The 16,696-nt window shown below is 36.0% G+C and overlaps 1 protein-coding gene across 2 annotated transcripts; it reads left to right on the top strand.

The window, feature by feature from the left end:
- The first annotated feature begins 1,651 nt into the window (after positions 1-1,651).
- Positions 1,652-16,572, top strand: LOC101256659 (probable protein phosphatase 2C 60). 2 transcript variants are annotated; one of them, XR_011213504.1, is made up of 12 exons: positions 1,692-1,828; positions 2,317-2,439; positions 2,682-2,745; positions 5,681-5,789; positions 6,504-6,657; positions 13,743-13,868; positions 14,857-14,980; positions 15,077-15,153; positions 15,387-15,439; positions 15,519-15,797; positions 15,892-15,946; positions 16,031-16,572. XR_011213504.1 is itself a non-coding variant. In XM_004252253.5 (11 exons), the coding sequence occupies exons 2-11, from the start codon at positions 2,323-2,325 to the stop codon at positions 16,238-16,240; spliced, it is 1,089 nt and encodes a 362-aa protein (XP_004252301.1). In that variant the 5' UTR covers positions 1,652-1,828; positions 2,317-2,322; the 3' UTR covers positions 16,241-16,572. The 2 variants fall into 2 exon arrangements, 1 of the variants encoding a protein (XP_004252301.1); XM_004252253.5 differs by lacking the exon at positions 15,519-15,797 and having other exon boundaries at positions 1,652-1,828.
- Positions 16,573-16,696: the final 124 nt, after the last annotated feature.

The raw sequence follows: 16,696 nt of genomic DNA on the forward strand, positions 1-16,696 counted from the left end.
TTTGATCAAATAATAAAAGAATATTGGAATAAAAATGATATTAGTACATAAATGAGCGTATTAATGTGCCATATCGAGTTTAATTGAATTCAATATTATTTCTACATATAACATTAAAATTTAATATTAAATTCTGAAATTTCGAGAAACTAGATAATTAGACATATTCTATTAACATATATACTATTATCATCTATGTTTTCAAAATATTACATATCTTATCACTAATTAAGAATTTCCTACCCTATGTTGAGGAAAATACATTGAGATACATGTATTTTTATTACCAGATACACTAAAATAGGAAGAGAGACGAGTGAGATACATATTTTCAAATAAGGCATATTACATAAATCTGGCTACTATAAATTTTAATTACTAGAAATCCTGATAGTTCATAATATTATTTTATACCATATTTTGGCCTCAAAATATATGTATTAATGACGAGATACATGCCTCCAACATTTTTAAAGCCGAAACATATAATTTATTAATATGAATTAAAGGGAGTGAACTTATTTCCTTAATTAAAAAATTAATTGATGACTAATTAACAACTCAACAGATTTACAGGATCCTTAATACCAACTGTAATTCCTTAGATAATGAAATCATAAAATCAACTAATTATGTATTGTACTCTTCATCTTCTTCATCTATTTATTCCTTTGTATTGAAAGTTTGGATCGAATTTATTTTTCAAATAGTCAATCACAGTATTGTTGAGGCATCTCCTTACAATTGTAAGCATGAATCCTACACCAACTTCTAAAAGGTCGGATGATGTATCTCGTCATTAATGATACATGTATCTCAAGCATATATCTCGCAACCTAATTTGTAAAAATATATACAATTGAACTTTAGAGAAACATCAACTCCATCTCAAATACATGTATCAATATTTATAAAAACTATAAAAATTGTTGGATACATGAATCTCGCCATAAATAATACATGTATCTCGAGCATATATCTCACAATCTAATTTGTAAAAGTTTATACAATTGAACTTTAAAGAAATATGTATCTAGTTAAATTTGAAATATCAAATTTCAATTTCATATGTTATATCCAAAACATGTATCTCGAATACATATATCCAAAAACGTGTATCTTATCCTCCTCCTTCTATAGTCAAATGTAGCATTAGCGATGTTAAAACTGAAAAAACGATCGATGATAATTTTTGCATATATATATCTCCATACTCGATGATAACATTTCGACGTTTATCCTTAATTAGTTGTGCCAATATGAATTGTTCCTAATTAAGGGAGAGAAATGGAGGAGGGCGTGAGGGATTAGAGATAATGTTGGAGTAGAGGACTGGTAAAGGAAAACAATTAACGAGAGACAAAAATTATTAGTTGCAATCGGGCCATTAGTTTTAGTGTTTATATGTAAATATAATTAATTAATTCTAATTTTAAGAAATTTGTTTATTCAATTGTATCTTTTAAAATATACCATATAAAATATCAAAATAATAATATATGTGATTATTATTCTTTTTAAAAATTAAATTTAGTATATATGATAGCGATAGGTAAGTTTTCCAGTACGAAATGTGTGCTACGGCGCTAAAATTTCAAAAACGGCGTGCTTGGACTACAGGATATAGGATAATTTTTCATTACAATTTAATAATATTCTAATTTTATAATAATAATTAATTATATATTATACCTATGAAATATTTTACAGATAATATTTAGATGAAAAGGCAAAAAGAAAAATAAAATAGCATGAAAAAGTAGTGTCATGCACCGCCGATTGGCCGCTAAACGATCTCTAATCATTTCACCGACTTCGGCATTGGAGAGTAAGTTTTCTTTCAAACCCTAACGCACAATATTTCCCTTTTTTGATTCATTTCTATTTTCCTATTTTATCGATCGATCTTTGTACTGGTAACAAATTTTGTAATTTTTCATTTTATTATGTATTAATTTGAATAATCCTAATTTTGAATATAGTGAACTTGTCTGTGTAAATATAGAAATTTACTTACATAAAAGTTTTTCTTGCAATAAGTAATTATTTCTTCTGTAAACAAATCAATTCTGTTGTGATTCTCTGTTTTTGTAGGCATTCTACACTAGATAAAATGAGTATGACACAAAAGAAGAATTAAGTTTGTATATTTAGCTATTTTCTCCATTGTATGTGCTTAACTTGTATTGTGTGATGTATCTATCGAGTTTGTGTATTTTCTATATTATATATAAGCATTTATTTATTTACTAAAGGTTAAATTTATAGTGTTGATTGTGCATGTAAATATGTTTATTGTATGGTTTCTATATGCAGGTGAAGATGGGAATATATTTGAGTAGTCCAAAAACTGAAAAAGTGTCGGAGGATGGTGAGAATGACAGACTAAGATATGGCTTGTCATCAATGCAAGGATGGCGTGCAACCATGGAAGATGCTGTAAGTGCATGCATGTGTGCTTCTGTAATCTCTAAACTTATGTATGATGGTTCCTATGCCTTTTTTTAGATATTCATATCGTCATTATTCATCCCTTTTAGCCATCGTGCTTTGCCAATTTATTATTTATCTGACATGATGGCGACTCCCAAGTAGCTTTGGCTTCATTTTATTACTCAGTGTCGTAAGATCATGCTTAGGAATTGCGGTGAACAAAAATGCTGATTTGAGATTTTATATAGCATGCAGTTCATCCAAATTTGGACTCTTCCACTTCCTTCTTTGGTGTTTATGATGGACATGGAGGTAAGAATCTTACTCTTCTGATACAGGACTTTATAACTTTCTTTTGCTAACAATGCTGGTCTTTGTTTGAGTATGCATATTAGGTGGCACTTGATATTTGATACTTATGTTTTTACTATCATTCTTTCTCTTTTGGGCAACATATGAGCTTTTGGTTCCCATGTTTTTACTGACCAAAGTTTTTTCTTGAAGATAATGTTTAGTTCTCTTTTCTACTTCGCTGAAACTTTGAGATCTGGTAATGTTTTAGTTACAGATATGACGAAATTGAGGAATTTCTATCTTTTGACTGCATGTGTCATGTATATTTGTATAGTTGCTTTACATCTTCTTTTCTTTTCAAGTTTTCCCTGCATTGAAGCAGGAAGTCACTTTAATGGTTTGTTAAATATGTTTCTTTGTTGTATTGTAGACATATAATTACATTGGTGCAATTGTTTATAGAAATCTCATCTCATCAATGTCATCCAAAAACAGGGAAAAGCGTATGACCATGTGTGTAAGCGTATTTTAAAGAAGTAAAAAGAAAAGAAGAAGAAATTTAAACTTCAGTATCTGTTTATCCTTCACTTTCTCCTTGGAAGTTGGATGTCCTCTCATTCCATGGTTCTTTAATATCTTACGAGAGGGTTATTGTCGATTTTTTAACAGCTCTTCAATTGCCGTATCTTGTCCCAGGACAGTGGTTATGCCGTTTTACATTTTCAGTTGCTCAATTCCATTTACTTTCTGTGATCTGCCTTCCCGTTATACATCATGAACCTCTTGCGAGAACAATCTTTAGCTTGTCATTCTTTCACCCTCCAAGAGGTCCCCAGCTCCAACAAAGTTATAAAAATAATTTGGACATGGATGATGATGCTATGAAATAGTTACATCTTGCATGTTCATGCAATTCCAAATGAATCAGAACTTTTCATGAACGTTCTTCTTATCATAAACTTGACGTTGATTAAAGTGAAGTGTTTTCCCGTAGCAACTTGTCCTCAGGCCATTTCCTGGTGTTGAATGCCTTCACCGTTATTTCCTATAGTGGACCAGTTCTTATTACTAACTTCTGTTAACTTTATTCACCCAAAAATGGTCCTCTAGGTTTTGTGTCGAAATCCGCACATGCTCTTCTCTCGATGGAGAAAGTTCTCATAAAAGTGAGTCACTTCTTCCTTTTAGTGAAGAAGAAGAACTGATCGTCATGTTTTCTATTGAACTTGGTAGTTCATGTTCCTGGTCCTAACTAGTACTGAGAGCATCTTCCATGACCCATTTTTCCTTATTTCCCTATCTGGTTTCTCAACATGGCACTTCTTTCAATTCCTGGCCCTAAAAGGCTGATGAAAGCTCTTCTGTTTTACTTATTTTAATATTTTAGGGCTCTGCTAATAGGCACCACCTCCGTTGTTTCAGATAGCTATCGAGTGACTTTATTTCTCTGCAATTTACTGAATGTAATTCTATTGTCTTCTTTTTTATCACTTTCAGTATATTGAAATCCAAATGAAGTATTATCCATATAGATATTGAGTGTCAACTTTGATTATTTTGAAACAGATTTCTTCTTAAGTCGGATATGTTAAGACCCTTTCCAATTGCAATATTGTCAGTAATCTTAAACTCTCAAATAAGTTTTGAGAGGATAGGGTCTCGATTGACATGTCTCCGTTCTCTTTCCTCATTTTCTTTTTTAGTTGTTTCAGTATGTGCCAAAGCTCTGTATCCATCACAGAAATCTATGTTAGCTACAAATAGTAGTAGTTTGAGATCCCTTTTTTCACATTTCTTGCTGCATCTCGAATTTTTTTGTTCTTCAGTGAGTCTTCATAGGCCATGTCTTCCACAGTCCTCTACAGATTATCATTTTCTTGAACAGGGTCTCTTTCAGGTTATTCTCAATAATTCTTAGTTGAGAAACAGCTCAGATTTATGACACAAAATTTTAAATTTATTTTGAGGCAATGAGACCAGGAAATTCTGCGTCTCCTCACTTTCTTTTTTGGCGAAGTAATAAGAAATTTTTATTGCGGGCATCAAGATGATGCAGAATAGTAAAAAAGTTAGGAAGATGGCAAAACATCATTAGCTCAATTACAAAAAGACTAAACTAGTACTAGGGAGCTAACAAAGCTCAAAAAGTTCTCAGGGGAATCTATCGGTGAAAGATGCCAACTAACAGATACAAAAAACATCTGGCCCTAAGGGAGTGATTTGGAGTTGATAAACCTTCAAAGCATCTGTTGTTCCTCTATGACCATACACAGCAAAAGATACTAGCAGGTACCAACAAAAAAAGATTGCCTTGAATGCTTGATGGACTTATCAACTCTCCAATTGCAACTGCAGTCAAAGGCCTCTTTGGTTCTATGTGTCAATACCTAATTAATACCAAATATAGACAAAAACGTATTCCATAAGTCAGCAGTGACTGTATAATATACAGATAGATGGTTGTTTGACTCAAGGTTCTGTTGGCTCATGTAACATCTATTGGCAATCTGAAATTTTCTTTTCTTAAGGTCATCTTGAGTGAGGCAGGCTTCATGAAGGGCTGTCCAGCTGAAGCATATGATCTTTGTTGGGAGCTTAGTCTTCCATTCCATGACCAGTTATCAAGTTCTTCTTTAGAACCATATGAGTTTGCATAGCCTTCTTTCGTTGAGTATTTACCATCCTTGTCTGAGCCAGCTTTACTTGTCTACTTCCTGGATATTTATCACCTGTCCTTCTAGCCTACCAAGTAGGGGGATCACTTACAATGTATGATTACTTCCTTCAAACAATACTGCTGGATTTCAAAACAATTTTATCTCCTCATAATTGCAACTATGTTGAGGGAACAGTTTCCAGTTCCATTCCATTGTTTACTTTATTAAGTAGCTTGCTGTAGTCACATTTTGCTTAGACCCCGTATTAACACTTAATAAGGTCTTCCATTTTGTAGGGGATGAAGTTTCTAAATTTTGTGCCAAGTTTCTTCATCAAGAGGTTCTTAATCATGAAGCATACTCAGCTGGGGATATAGACACTTCTACTCGGCATGCTTTTCTCAGGTCGCCTCAGTCCTAGTCTTTTCAAATTTAATTTCACTTTTCATCTTTGTGCCGCAATGTATCATTGACCTAGTCTACACAAGGAAGCTGGAAGGTTTCGTTCTCGTGTGATTTTCGTGTTCTCATCAGCCAGAGATTCTGAGCAAGGACAATTGCATATTCAAGTAGCTGAGCTTTTTGATCTAAGAAAGTATGAGGCATGTTGGGATGGGCTTATATTTTTGTACTTTTATGAGATTTCTTCCGATTAATGATGATGATTAAGCTGTCCCCTTGATCAAAATTGAGCATTTTCATTGCTAATAATGTTTCTAGCATTAGCCCTTTGAGTCCTCCAGATATTGCATGTTAACAACTAGCTGTTTTACTTTTGCACTTGTCAAACATTTTCTTTTCCACGTTTTCTTTAGCGGGGGTTTGTTGGGAACAACCTCTCTACTCCTAAAAGGCAGGGTAGTCTCTGTCTGCTAACACCCCACCCTCCCCAGACACCACAATGTGGGATCATACTGGGTGGGTTGTTGTCGTTAAACAACTAGCTGTTGCTCTTGAACTTTTCTACCATAATTTTTCAATATGAGAGTGTTAATGTGGAAATTTGTTGTGGCTTTTACTTTAAAAGGGGTTTTCCATGTTGTTATCATAGTTTTTTTCAGTGTTATGAGCTTCTTGTCTCTTCGTTTATTAGTCTGACCTTATGGGTATTTCATTCAGAATGGACGAGATGATGTGTGGCCAAACAGGTCAGAGAGAATTAGCCTCTTTGATGGCAGAAAAGGACCAAGCTAAGAACATGATAGAGGGTTTGATATCTCCTCCCAAATATGGTGAATCCAAGGGGCAAACAGATGGTGGGTCTTCAGAGGAGGTATCTGTCACGACCTTTATTTTTTGTGTCGACCTATAGCTACAAGTCAAGGTGCCATACACTTGTTTGTTGCTATACACACATTCTTTCTTCTATCAATGAATTTTAGGGTCCTATTCGTCGTAAATAAATTGAAGACCGACGTCAAAATTTTGGAAGAACTTTTCATCTTTTGAGCACTTCAATTTGTAATTTCCTGCATCTTACTCCAGGTTGCCATGCCATAGCATGTCTAAGAGGTGTCTGGATTGGCTTATTTATGTAGCTTTTAAGTTTTTTTTTTTTTTTTTGGAGGTGTTTGGGAAAGACAGAGATTTGAAGCACCTCTCTTTAGATAAAAAGAAGTACAAAGATAAGCTAAAAGCCAAGAGTAGGGTAAGATCAACTTATGGGTTTTAGCTTTTAGCTTATAGGCTACTTAAAAAAAGCCAAGCCAAACGCCCCCTAAGTCAGTCATCATGTTCTATTATGAATGTGATCGTATGGAATCATCTAAAAGGGCATAACTGGTCATGACGTTGAAGATTCAGTTGCAAGGCTTTTCTTTTCTTTATCTGCATTTAATATTTGTGAATTGCCGATTTCCTCTCATGATTATCATGGTCTGGTCATGGGTGTTGTGGAGTACTCTGGCGGTGGTTCTAGGTTGATCTTTTGATCGGAAATATAGTTTTTAAGTTGAAGGATAAGAGAAGGAAAGGCTTGTACGAAGGAAGCAAGCCTCACACATGGTCACCTGAGGAGAGGGGAGCACAGTTGTGCTCAAAATGTTATCTATGTGGGAAGGATTCAGAAAGTGTTTACCACGTATTCCTACCTTTTGAGGTAACAGAGGGTTATGACAATTTTTTAAAGCATGAAAGAGATCAAATACGTCATGCCAGTGGCTACTGGAGAACTATTAATATTCTGGAACAACATGAGAGGGACTGTGGGGAAGAAGACATGGTGGAATGCAATTGCTTCAAGTATCTGGTGGACGGTAGGAACTTGAGATGTTTTGAAGGAAGAAATAACTCTATCCAGAAATTTAAGATGAACTGCCTTTTTTACTTTTCATTTTTGAAGTAAAGAAGAACTCTTACAAGATGTAGTTTCCCTGTTAGATATTATTGGATCCTTGAAAGGAAGAATGTATACTTTTGCTTGTTTTGAACTTTAAAATATGGTTTCCTGTATAGTCTTTGTGCTGAAGATTTATAATACTGTTACCTTTCTCAAAAAATAAAGGAGGAGAAGAAAATGGAGGGCCGGCTGGTGAAGCTTTTCTTCAGTGATGGAGGAAGAAGATGAATATGTATGCTCTAAAATTGTTGTTTCCTGATGAAAGATCTGACTGTCAGTAGCGAGGAGGAGAACGGAGCAATTCTGGTTTTTTTCTCTTGGAGTTCAAGAATATAGTTTATGGTGAGTAGAGAGGAGAGCTATGGTGGAGGAAGATAAGATGGTATGAAGAGCATGCCTGACACAAGAAGTGTTGAAGAATAAAGAGGCTACCATAGTTTTCAGGTGTTTCATGTGCAAAGAGACAGATAAAACCAATAGCCATCTGTTTTTACACTGCACATTCACAGCACAACTTTGGTCCTTATCCTCAATATCAGCAGAGACAAGTTAGGCTATGCCTCTGAGCATACTCCAGATTGCTTAGCTGCTGGATGAAAAGAGGAGGTAGCAAAACCAAATGAAGTGGTGGAGAACTATTCCACAATGCATTGGTGGACAGTTTGGAGAGAAAGAAATAGGAGATGTTTTATAGAAACAATTCCATTCATTCCATTGTATAGGATCTTTCTATTTTTGGTGTAAAGAAGTAGGTTTAGAGGATCTAGATCATTTTGTAGATTTATCAAGATCCCAGTATGTTCTTTTCTCTTTTTTTTCAAGATCCAAGTATCTTCTTTTCTCTTTGTTTTTTCTGTATCTAACACTTTCTGATGGTCTACAACATGTCCTTAATGCTGAGAAATACACATTTACCAGTTTGAACAATTTTTGTGTAGTAGGGATTTCGTGAAAAGAAGTTCCTTGTGTGTGTGTGTGGGGGGGGGGGGGCTAAATATATATATCAATCCTAAAAAATAATGTCCATTGAAATAGTGTAACGACAACATTTTTAGGCTAAATATGTTTTGACAAAAAATTGAGTTGAACTTGATGAAGACTGTGAAGTTGAAAAGAAATTTTAAAAGCTCTGTCATGACTCAAGTTCATAGCACGTATTGTCCAAATTGGGCCTAGGCCAAGTTGAATTTTTCTTTTGTGCTACACCGCATTGGGTCCCAAAAGAGTGTGTATTATGTGAACTTGAGCTATGCCTTATAAAACACTTCACTTTCCTCCCCCATTTTGATATGGGAAGATGTCATATGCATCTCATCTTTGAAGCTTGCCAGTCCTGCCCTTATCAACCAATCCTTTGTCAGGGGCATCACGTATACTTCCCTTGGGGAATCAACATACTTCTTAAGGTTTGCCCACAGTATCGTACTGACAAAGGACATGGTTTGAATACTACATATTTCACAATCCAAGTCTATGACATGTATTGTTCGCTTTGAGACATTGGCCCAAAAGTATGCGTACCATGTGAATTTGAGTCATGTCTTCATTGGCCCCTCCCTTATTCTGACATAGAACATGGCACCTCATTTTTTGAAGCTTGCTAGCCTAAAAACCTGTCAGTCCTACTTGACCTGGCCTCATCGACCCACCTTCATTAGGGGCATCACATATACCCTTCTTAGGGACTCAGCGAGGATGCTGAGGTTCTCCACCATTGTACTGAGGGAGTACAAGCTTTGATACCATATTTTTCCTGAACCAAGTCCATAACACGTATTGGCCGTCTTAGGCTTAGGTCCGCATGAATTTGTCTTGCAGGCTACACCAATCGAGCCTCAAAAGTACATGTACTGTGTGAACTAGAAATATGCCTTATAAAGATCTTCACTTTCTTCTCTCATTCTATTGTGAGATTCTCTTTAAGTTGTCATGTGTACCTCAACCTTAGAAGCTTGCTAGCCTAGAAGCCTAATAGTCCTGCTTGACTCGCCCTTCATTAGGGGCATCACAAGTTCAAGTTGTGTTTTGATAGGAACTCTGCTTAAAAAAAGTTTGTAAACATGATGTTTTGAATGGAAGTTGAATATTAGATAATTTCACTTAAAATACACTTTCAGATCATTATTTCAACTTAATATAATATTGCACTTAAAGTTTAAACACACAAACACAAATGTCATGGCTAAATGTCAACTTCCAAAAAGTTGAATTAATTATCTACAAGTGAAAGGGGCTTCAGAAAGCACATGATAGACTTTGGGTCGAAATATTTTTGAGGTGAGATGTTACAACCAAATGTTGAATGATATGTTTGCACTGAGGGAATAGTGAAACAGATGGTACAACCAAATGCTGAATGATACTTTTTGCTTGAGGAAACAGTGAAACAAAGTGTTCTATCAAAACCATGTTTTCCTGAACATTGTTTTACATGAACAAGTTGCCTTTATAGAAAAGAGAAGAGAAGGAATTTTGAGAATTTACTCACTAACTTACAGTATGCAGATAACACCTTAGTATTTTGTGAAACAAAGGATGAACAAGTTCTGATACTAAGGGTCATCTTCATAATTTCTGAAACAGTATCTGGGTTACATATAAACTGGGGGAAGAGTTTTATATATCCTATTCACACAGTCAGTGAGATAGATGCTCTAGCAAGTAAATTAGGAGGAAGAGTAGGGGAACTTCCTACCACATACCTTGGAATGCCTTTGGGAGCTAAAAGTAAATCCACAACATTTTGGAACGGGGTGGTGGAAATTTGTACAAAGAGGTTTACAAATTGGAAGAGTCAACACCTCTCCAGGGGACGCAGACTAACCCTAGTAAACAGTGTATTAAACACATTACCTTCCTACTTGATATCCATTTTCCGGATGCCTTCTAGTGTCAGCAAGTAAATAGATGTCCTGAGATGGAATTTTGGATGGCAGGGGAATGAAGATAAGAAGAAATATCACCTAGTTACGTGGGAGGAGCTGTTAGTGAACAAGAAAGCAGGAGGTCCAAGTATCAAGAATAAGAAAAAGCAGAATCAAAGCCTGATGATGAAATGGTTGTGGAAATTTGCTACTGAAGAAGAAATGTTGTGGAAAGAAGCCATTCTTGCAAAGTATGGTATGGGAGATAATTGGATGACTAAGAATGTCATAACACCCTATGGATGTTCAATCTGGAGAGCTATTAAGAATCTTTGGCCAAAGATGCAGATCAGAACTAAGGTGAGGATAGGAAATGGGTAGAAAACCTCTTTTTGGCATGACAAGTAGGCAGGGCTTAGGCAGGGCTTTTAACAATGAAACAACAACATCCGGAGCTATACACTCTAAGCCAGCAACAAGAAGCCACAGTTGCCATGATGTGGACTGGACAAGGATGGAATCTGTATCTAAGGAGATATCTGAATGATTGGGAGATTGGGAGGATAACAGAATTCTATAACTCAGTAGCAAGTTTCAACAATCTGACTGACGAAGTGGGCAGACTAGAATGGAACAGAAACAATATTTTTCTATCAGATCTGCATATAGGGAGCTAAATGTAGAAGTGGTGAAGGAAAGAGATTGGCTTTCGAAGATGATATGGAAACTGAAAATTCCCTACAAAGTTAACTGTTTCATCTGGCTTCTGGTCAAGAAGCAGTGTTAACTCATGATAACCTGAACAAAAGGGGTCACCAACTAACCGCTAGCTGTTTTTATGTGGGGAAAAAGCTGAGGCAATCAACCATCTTTTTTTGCACTGCAAATGGACATATCAACTTTGGAGGATGTTCATCAGTTGGAAAGGGATAAATCGGGTGAAAGCTGGAAGCATTGCAGACGTCTTAAGATGCTGGAATATGGATGGTAATGTGAGCAAGAAGGAAGAAAAATGGAAGATCGTCCCAGCATGTATTTGGTGGTCAAATTGGATTGAGAGGAACAAAAGGTGCTTTGAGGGGACACAGAACAACATTCAGAATCTTAAAATGAATTGTTTAGGCCTTTATTATTTTTGGTGTGAGCAAAAACTACTAGCTCAAACAGAAGATATTTGTGATGTTTTTAACTTTTTGTAAGGCACAGAACTGAATTACAAGTTGTAATACTTTTGAAGGGGTACTACACTATGGTTATAGTATACCTGTGAATATATAGAAGTAAAGTTACCATTATCAAAAAAAATAAAATTGGCTCTGATGCCATGTAGAAATGTTGTGTAGAAGGGAGGAAGAGAAAAGAGAATTGTACCTATTGGGCCTACATAGTTTGTAGACAAGTTTTAAAGGCATGCAATTAAAGTCCCACGGGACATTATATGGAGATGCTTGGTGTCGAGAACCATACTTGTGGCTTACATTAGAGTGATTAAGGTTATGTTTGCTCCAAGACCCGAGTAAGAATCGTGGGGGAAATTCGGAACACTTCTCACGGAACACTTCTCAGTAATGATGGTGTTGCATTAGGGATCCAAGGAAGCGGGAAGATAGATGATGATGTTACGTATTGTATTAGAGCAAAGTAGAAGGAATTGAAGCTTGCATCTGATGATCTATGTAGTACGATGGTGTCTCCCATATTTAGAGGAAAGTAAGTTCTACAAAGTAGTTGTTACACCAACTATTTTGTATGGAGCAAAGTGTTGGCCAGTCAAGTACTCACACGTTCAAAAGATGAAAGAAGTAGCAGTAATAAGGATACTTTGATGGATGTGTGGTTATATCAGGAGCGATAAGATTAGAAATGAAATATTTAGGCAAGGTTGAAATGGTCTCTGTGGTGGATAATATCAGGAAAGCAAGACTAAGACTAAGACTAAGATGGTTCTGTCTTGTGGAGATAAGCAGAAATGACCTAGTGAAGAGGTGCGAGAGGTTGATAGTGATAGGCCTAAGGAGAGTTAGAAGTAGATCGAAGAAGAATTGGGGAGAGGTGAATAGATAGTAGATAGAATATCTTCAACTCATCGAGGACATGACCCTAGATAGGAGAGCATGGAGACCAAGGATTAGGGTAAAAGGTTAGCAGGTAGTTGAGCGATTTCTCTCTTTCCGCTTGGAGTACCTTAGCTGCTCCCTCTTCTCCTTTTTAGTATTATCATTATTATTTCAGGATCCTCTTATTCATCAATTATATCACTATTGTTCTTTTTCTTTGTTGTCTTACTATTTTTGCTACCAATATTTCTCTCTTTTCTTTTTTTTTTGGTTAGTAATTTCATCAGAGCTTCTCTCACCTTGTACTTTTTAAACCTATTTCAAGTTTTTTCTTTGAGCCGAGGGTATATCGAAATCTCCATTCTCTACCTCACAAGGTAGGGGTGAAGTTTATGTACTCCTTGTGGGATCACACTGTGTTTGTTGTTGATTTTTCTGAAAATGCTATACAATGACAGGAATTGTATCTTCTATATGATTCATAATTAGTTCTTTAACAATCACCTTTCTCCCCCTCCCCCGCCCCCCGCCCCCGCCCCATAGGCGAATGTAATTTGATCTTTTGGTTAATCTAGTATCAATTCCCATTAAATGTCGTAGTATCTTTATCATTCTAGCAGCATGAACGGAGGTTATTCTACTCTTGCCATTGTCCGACTTCTGTTGAACATTGTACTGAACCATGTTGGTTCATAATTGGGATTGAAGTACTCTAGATTAAAGAAAATCTATTTTGAATCATTTTAAATGCTTGTGCTCGTTTCAAATCCCACCCCCCTACAAATGACGCGATATATTTGTAATAAAAGAAAGAATGAGAAACAGAAGTGTTGAAAATATCTTCAGGTATATTATTTTCAAGTCTTTTTATTCTCAGAGGTCTGAGATATATTTATCCAAAAATAAAGGGTATAAGACTCAATAAGAGGTTACAGAAAGTACTGTGAACTTCTAGTTTTGCAGTGGTCTCATTACTCCAATAGACTGCTCATAGTTATAAATATTAAGATTCTAAAAATTTATTTTCTAACGATTTTTAATCAATATACTAGAGTTCAATTTTTTTAACATTTTGCTTCTTTTTTTTTTTCCAATGTAGGGGGCCAACTCTGATTACCGTGGGCCATCTGCAGGAAGCACAGCTTGTATAGCAATCATTCAGAATGTCCAACTTCTTGTAGCAAACGCTGGTGATTCTCGCTGTGTGTTATCTCGGAAGGGTCAGGTACCATTTATGTTTGAAGCAGTTGAATGTTCTGGTCCAGGATTTTCTTTATGATAATGACAAAGAAATAGTATTAGATAAACGATCGACTTCAAGCAAGTGCAAAGAGTGAAGTTACAAATTGTGCTATCTTCAATCATGTCTGACAAAATATCTACATCCTGTGCTAAGGCAACTTGCACCAAAAAAATGTAAAGAAAGAGTTCTAAGCCCCAATAACCCAAGGTCCCTCCGATAAGCCCCTGGCAGACGTTAACTCGAGCGATAGCAAATTCTGGGCCAGTCTTTTTGTGGAGCATAAACTCCTGTCAGGTTCCAAGAGAAGTTGTGTATTAAATCAGACAGAGAAATGGAGATGGAGTGAAGACCTTTGAGATCTATATTTCCCCTCGAGATTCCCCTATCCTACAGTATAATAATACCCTCAGAGATGAATGTTACATAACCAGTCCATCTACCAAAGAGTAATTTTCCAGCCAACTAGGAGACCAAACCTCAATTTGTTTCTTGAAGGGAAACATATATCAATTTCCGCTTGAGTAGGAGAGTTTTGATGAGGTTTGTGAAATCATTCAACCCTCATAATATTCCATGATAGTATTTTAAGGTTCATTTATGAGAAGAAAGTGAGAACTTCCCCTGACCCCTTGGTGGCCTGCTCACAAATTTTGGACTGAATACCTTATTCTTGACCTCTTGGAAATTTTGAATGTGGAGAGGAGGGATCTTTTGCAGAAGAAAACTTTCTGCATGTAACCTTTCTTTCTCATGGTTTTGCAGAAACTCCATGTTCTCTTTTTCTGCCCAAGATATTTAATTCCCAGCAATTTGCAGATCTTTGGTGTGTCTTCGTATCCTAGAGGAAAATTTTCTTTCATCAAAATGTTGTCGTCTGGGAAGGTTAAGAGTGATTTTGCATCATTGTACATGATGCATGTCTTTCTTCTAAGTAGGCACAGTTGTATTAAGCACAAAAAATGTTATGCAGGCATATGATATGTCTAGTGACCATAAGCCTGACCTTCAAGCTGAAAAGGAAAGGATTAGAAATGCCGGTGGATATGTTCGGTGTGGACGGGTCAACGGGACTCTAAATATGTCAAGAGCAATCGGTAGTTGAAAAATATTGCATTTTCTCAAATATACTATAGCGAGTTTCCTTTTTTCTCTTTGTGTTATTCCCGGTCTGATCAATTTGATGATTTCAGGAGACATGGAGCTGAAACAGAACAAATCATTGCCTGCTGAAAAACAAATAGTGACTGCTAATCCTGATATCTGCACTGTAAGTAAATTCAATGGCTTATGAATCTGTATAAATATGTAATTTGTGGAGGAAGATCTACATTATGTTTTTTGTGTAGTGTGTACAGTGAGATGAAAGGTCGTTTCTGAAGAAAGCATTATTGCTTTTCTTAAATTAATAACTGATCAGAATTGAGAGTTTATGTGTTCCTCTCTAGCTGAGGATATGATTTGTGTAATTAACATTTTTTTTCCGAATTTTTCTCAAACAAGGTTGAGCTCTGCAATGATGATGATTTCCTTGTTCTAGCTTGTGATGGCATATGGTAAGTATATTGTATCATTTTAATTTTATCTTCCCAATTTGGTCAACTGTATTTGAAACCATCATTCGATGATTTTTAGGGGAATACCAGCTTATGTTTCTTCCGGAGTTGTTAGACTGCTGGCTTAGAGTACATGAATTTGCATACTGTTTGCTAGTAGGTTGACAAGATCCACGAGGGAAAATATTGGTGTGGGTTTTTATTGGTCTTTTTGAAGTTAAATGGTTGTTTCCATACCAAAAGAGGAAAAATGATGAAGTCAACCAAGGAAGGTGGAACTTGCATCTTTTCAGTGTAGTTAGAAATTCTCTGCCACGTGGTTATTTTCTTGTACGTAGGAATTCAGTTTATGTTAGATGTGAGTACCTTTTCGAGGCCTGTTTGCACCCCTTTTTTAGTTATTACTTCTATCATAACACTAGAATTTCATATCTGTATTTCTTGTGCATTAGGGATTGCATGTCAAGCCAAGAAGTCGTGGACTTCGTTGGGAAACAGTTAAAACATGTAAGTGTCATTATTTATCCTGTTTGCAGTTAAAATCAGCTTTTTAGCTTGTAAAAAATCAATGATGTCACACTATTTGTGCAGGAAAATAGGCTATCAGCTGTTTGTGAGACAGTGATGGACAAATGTTTGGCCCCAGCCACGGGTGGAGAAGGATGCGACAACATGACCATGATCTTGGTACAATTCAAGAAACCTTTCAAGATCTCCACATCCAACGAGGAGCAACCACTGGCCTCTAATCAAAATTCTGTATGTAACGGAAGCACAGCAACATCTAACGATATGCCATAGCAGGATCTCACTATAATGATAATGCAGCTAAAAATGGTAACACTTATCATCTCCTATACAGGAAGAGTCATGCTGTTGCTGTAAGCTTTTGAAGTTTTGATAAATAAAAAGGTAGCATTTTAGATAATATCAGAAGATCTGTATGTATAGCTTCAGATAGGCCAATAATTTACACGGGACAAAGATGTTTTCAGTTTAGTGGAATTGATGAGTGTAGCGTTTTCCCTGTTGTAGAGAGAAGAACCATTAGTTGTTCAACTTAAATGTGGATTTTGATTGTTTGCTCTGCGGAATACGCCTATATTCAGTAAGATCTGTTGTTTTTGCAATAACTTTTGTTCTGGGAAGTGAGTTGTGTCTTTTGTTCCAATGAACTACCTAACTCTTTTGGTATGGAGATACTAATTTGTTCATGTGAAATCGAACTACCAAATAGGCTTCCATATTGATGACTGA

Source organism: Solanum lycopersicum, chromosome 12 (genome assembly GCF_036512215.1).
Source record: "Solanum lycopersicum chromosome 12, SLM_r2.1".
Classification (NCBI taxonomy): domain Eukaryota; kingdom Viridiplantae; phylum Streptophyta; class Magnoliopsida; order Solanales; family Solanaceae; genus Solanum; species Solanum lycopersicum.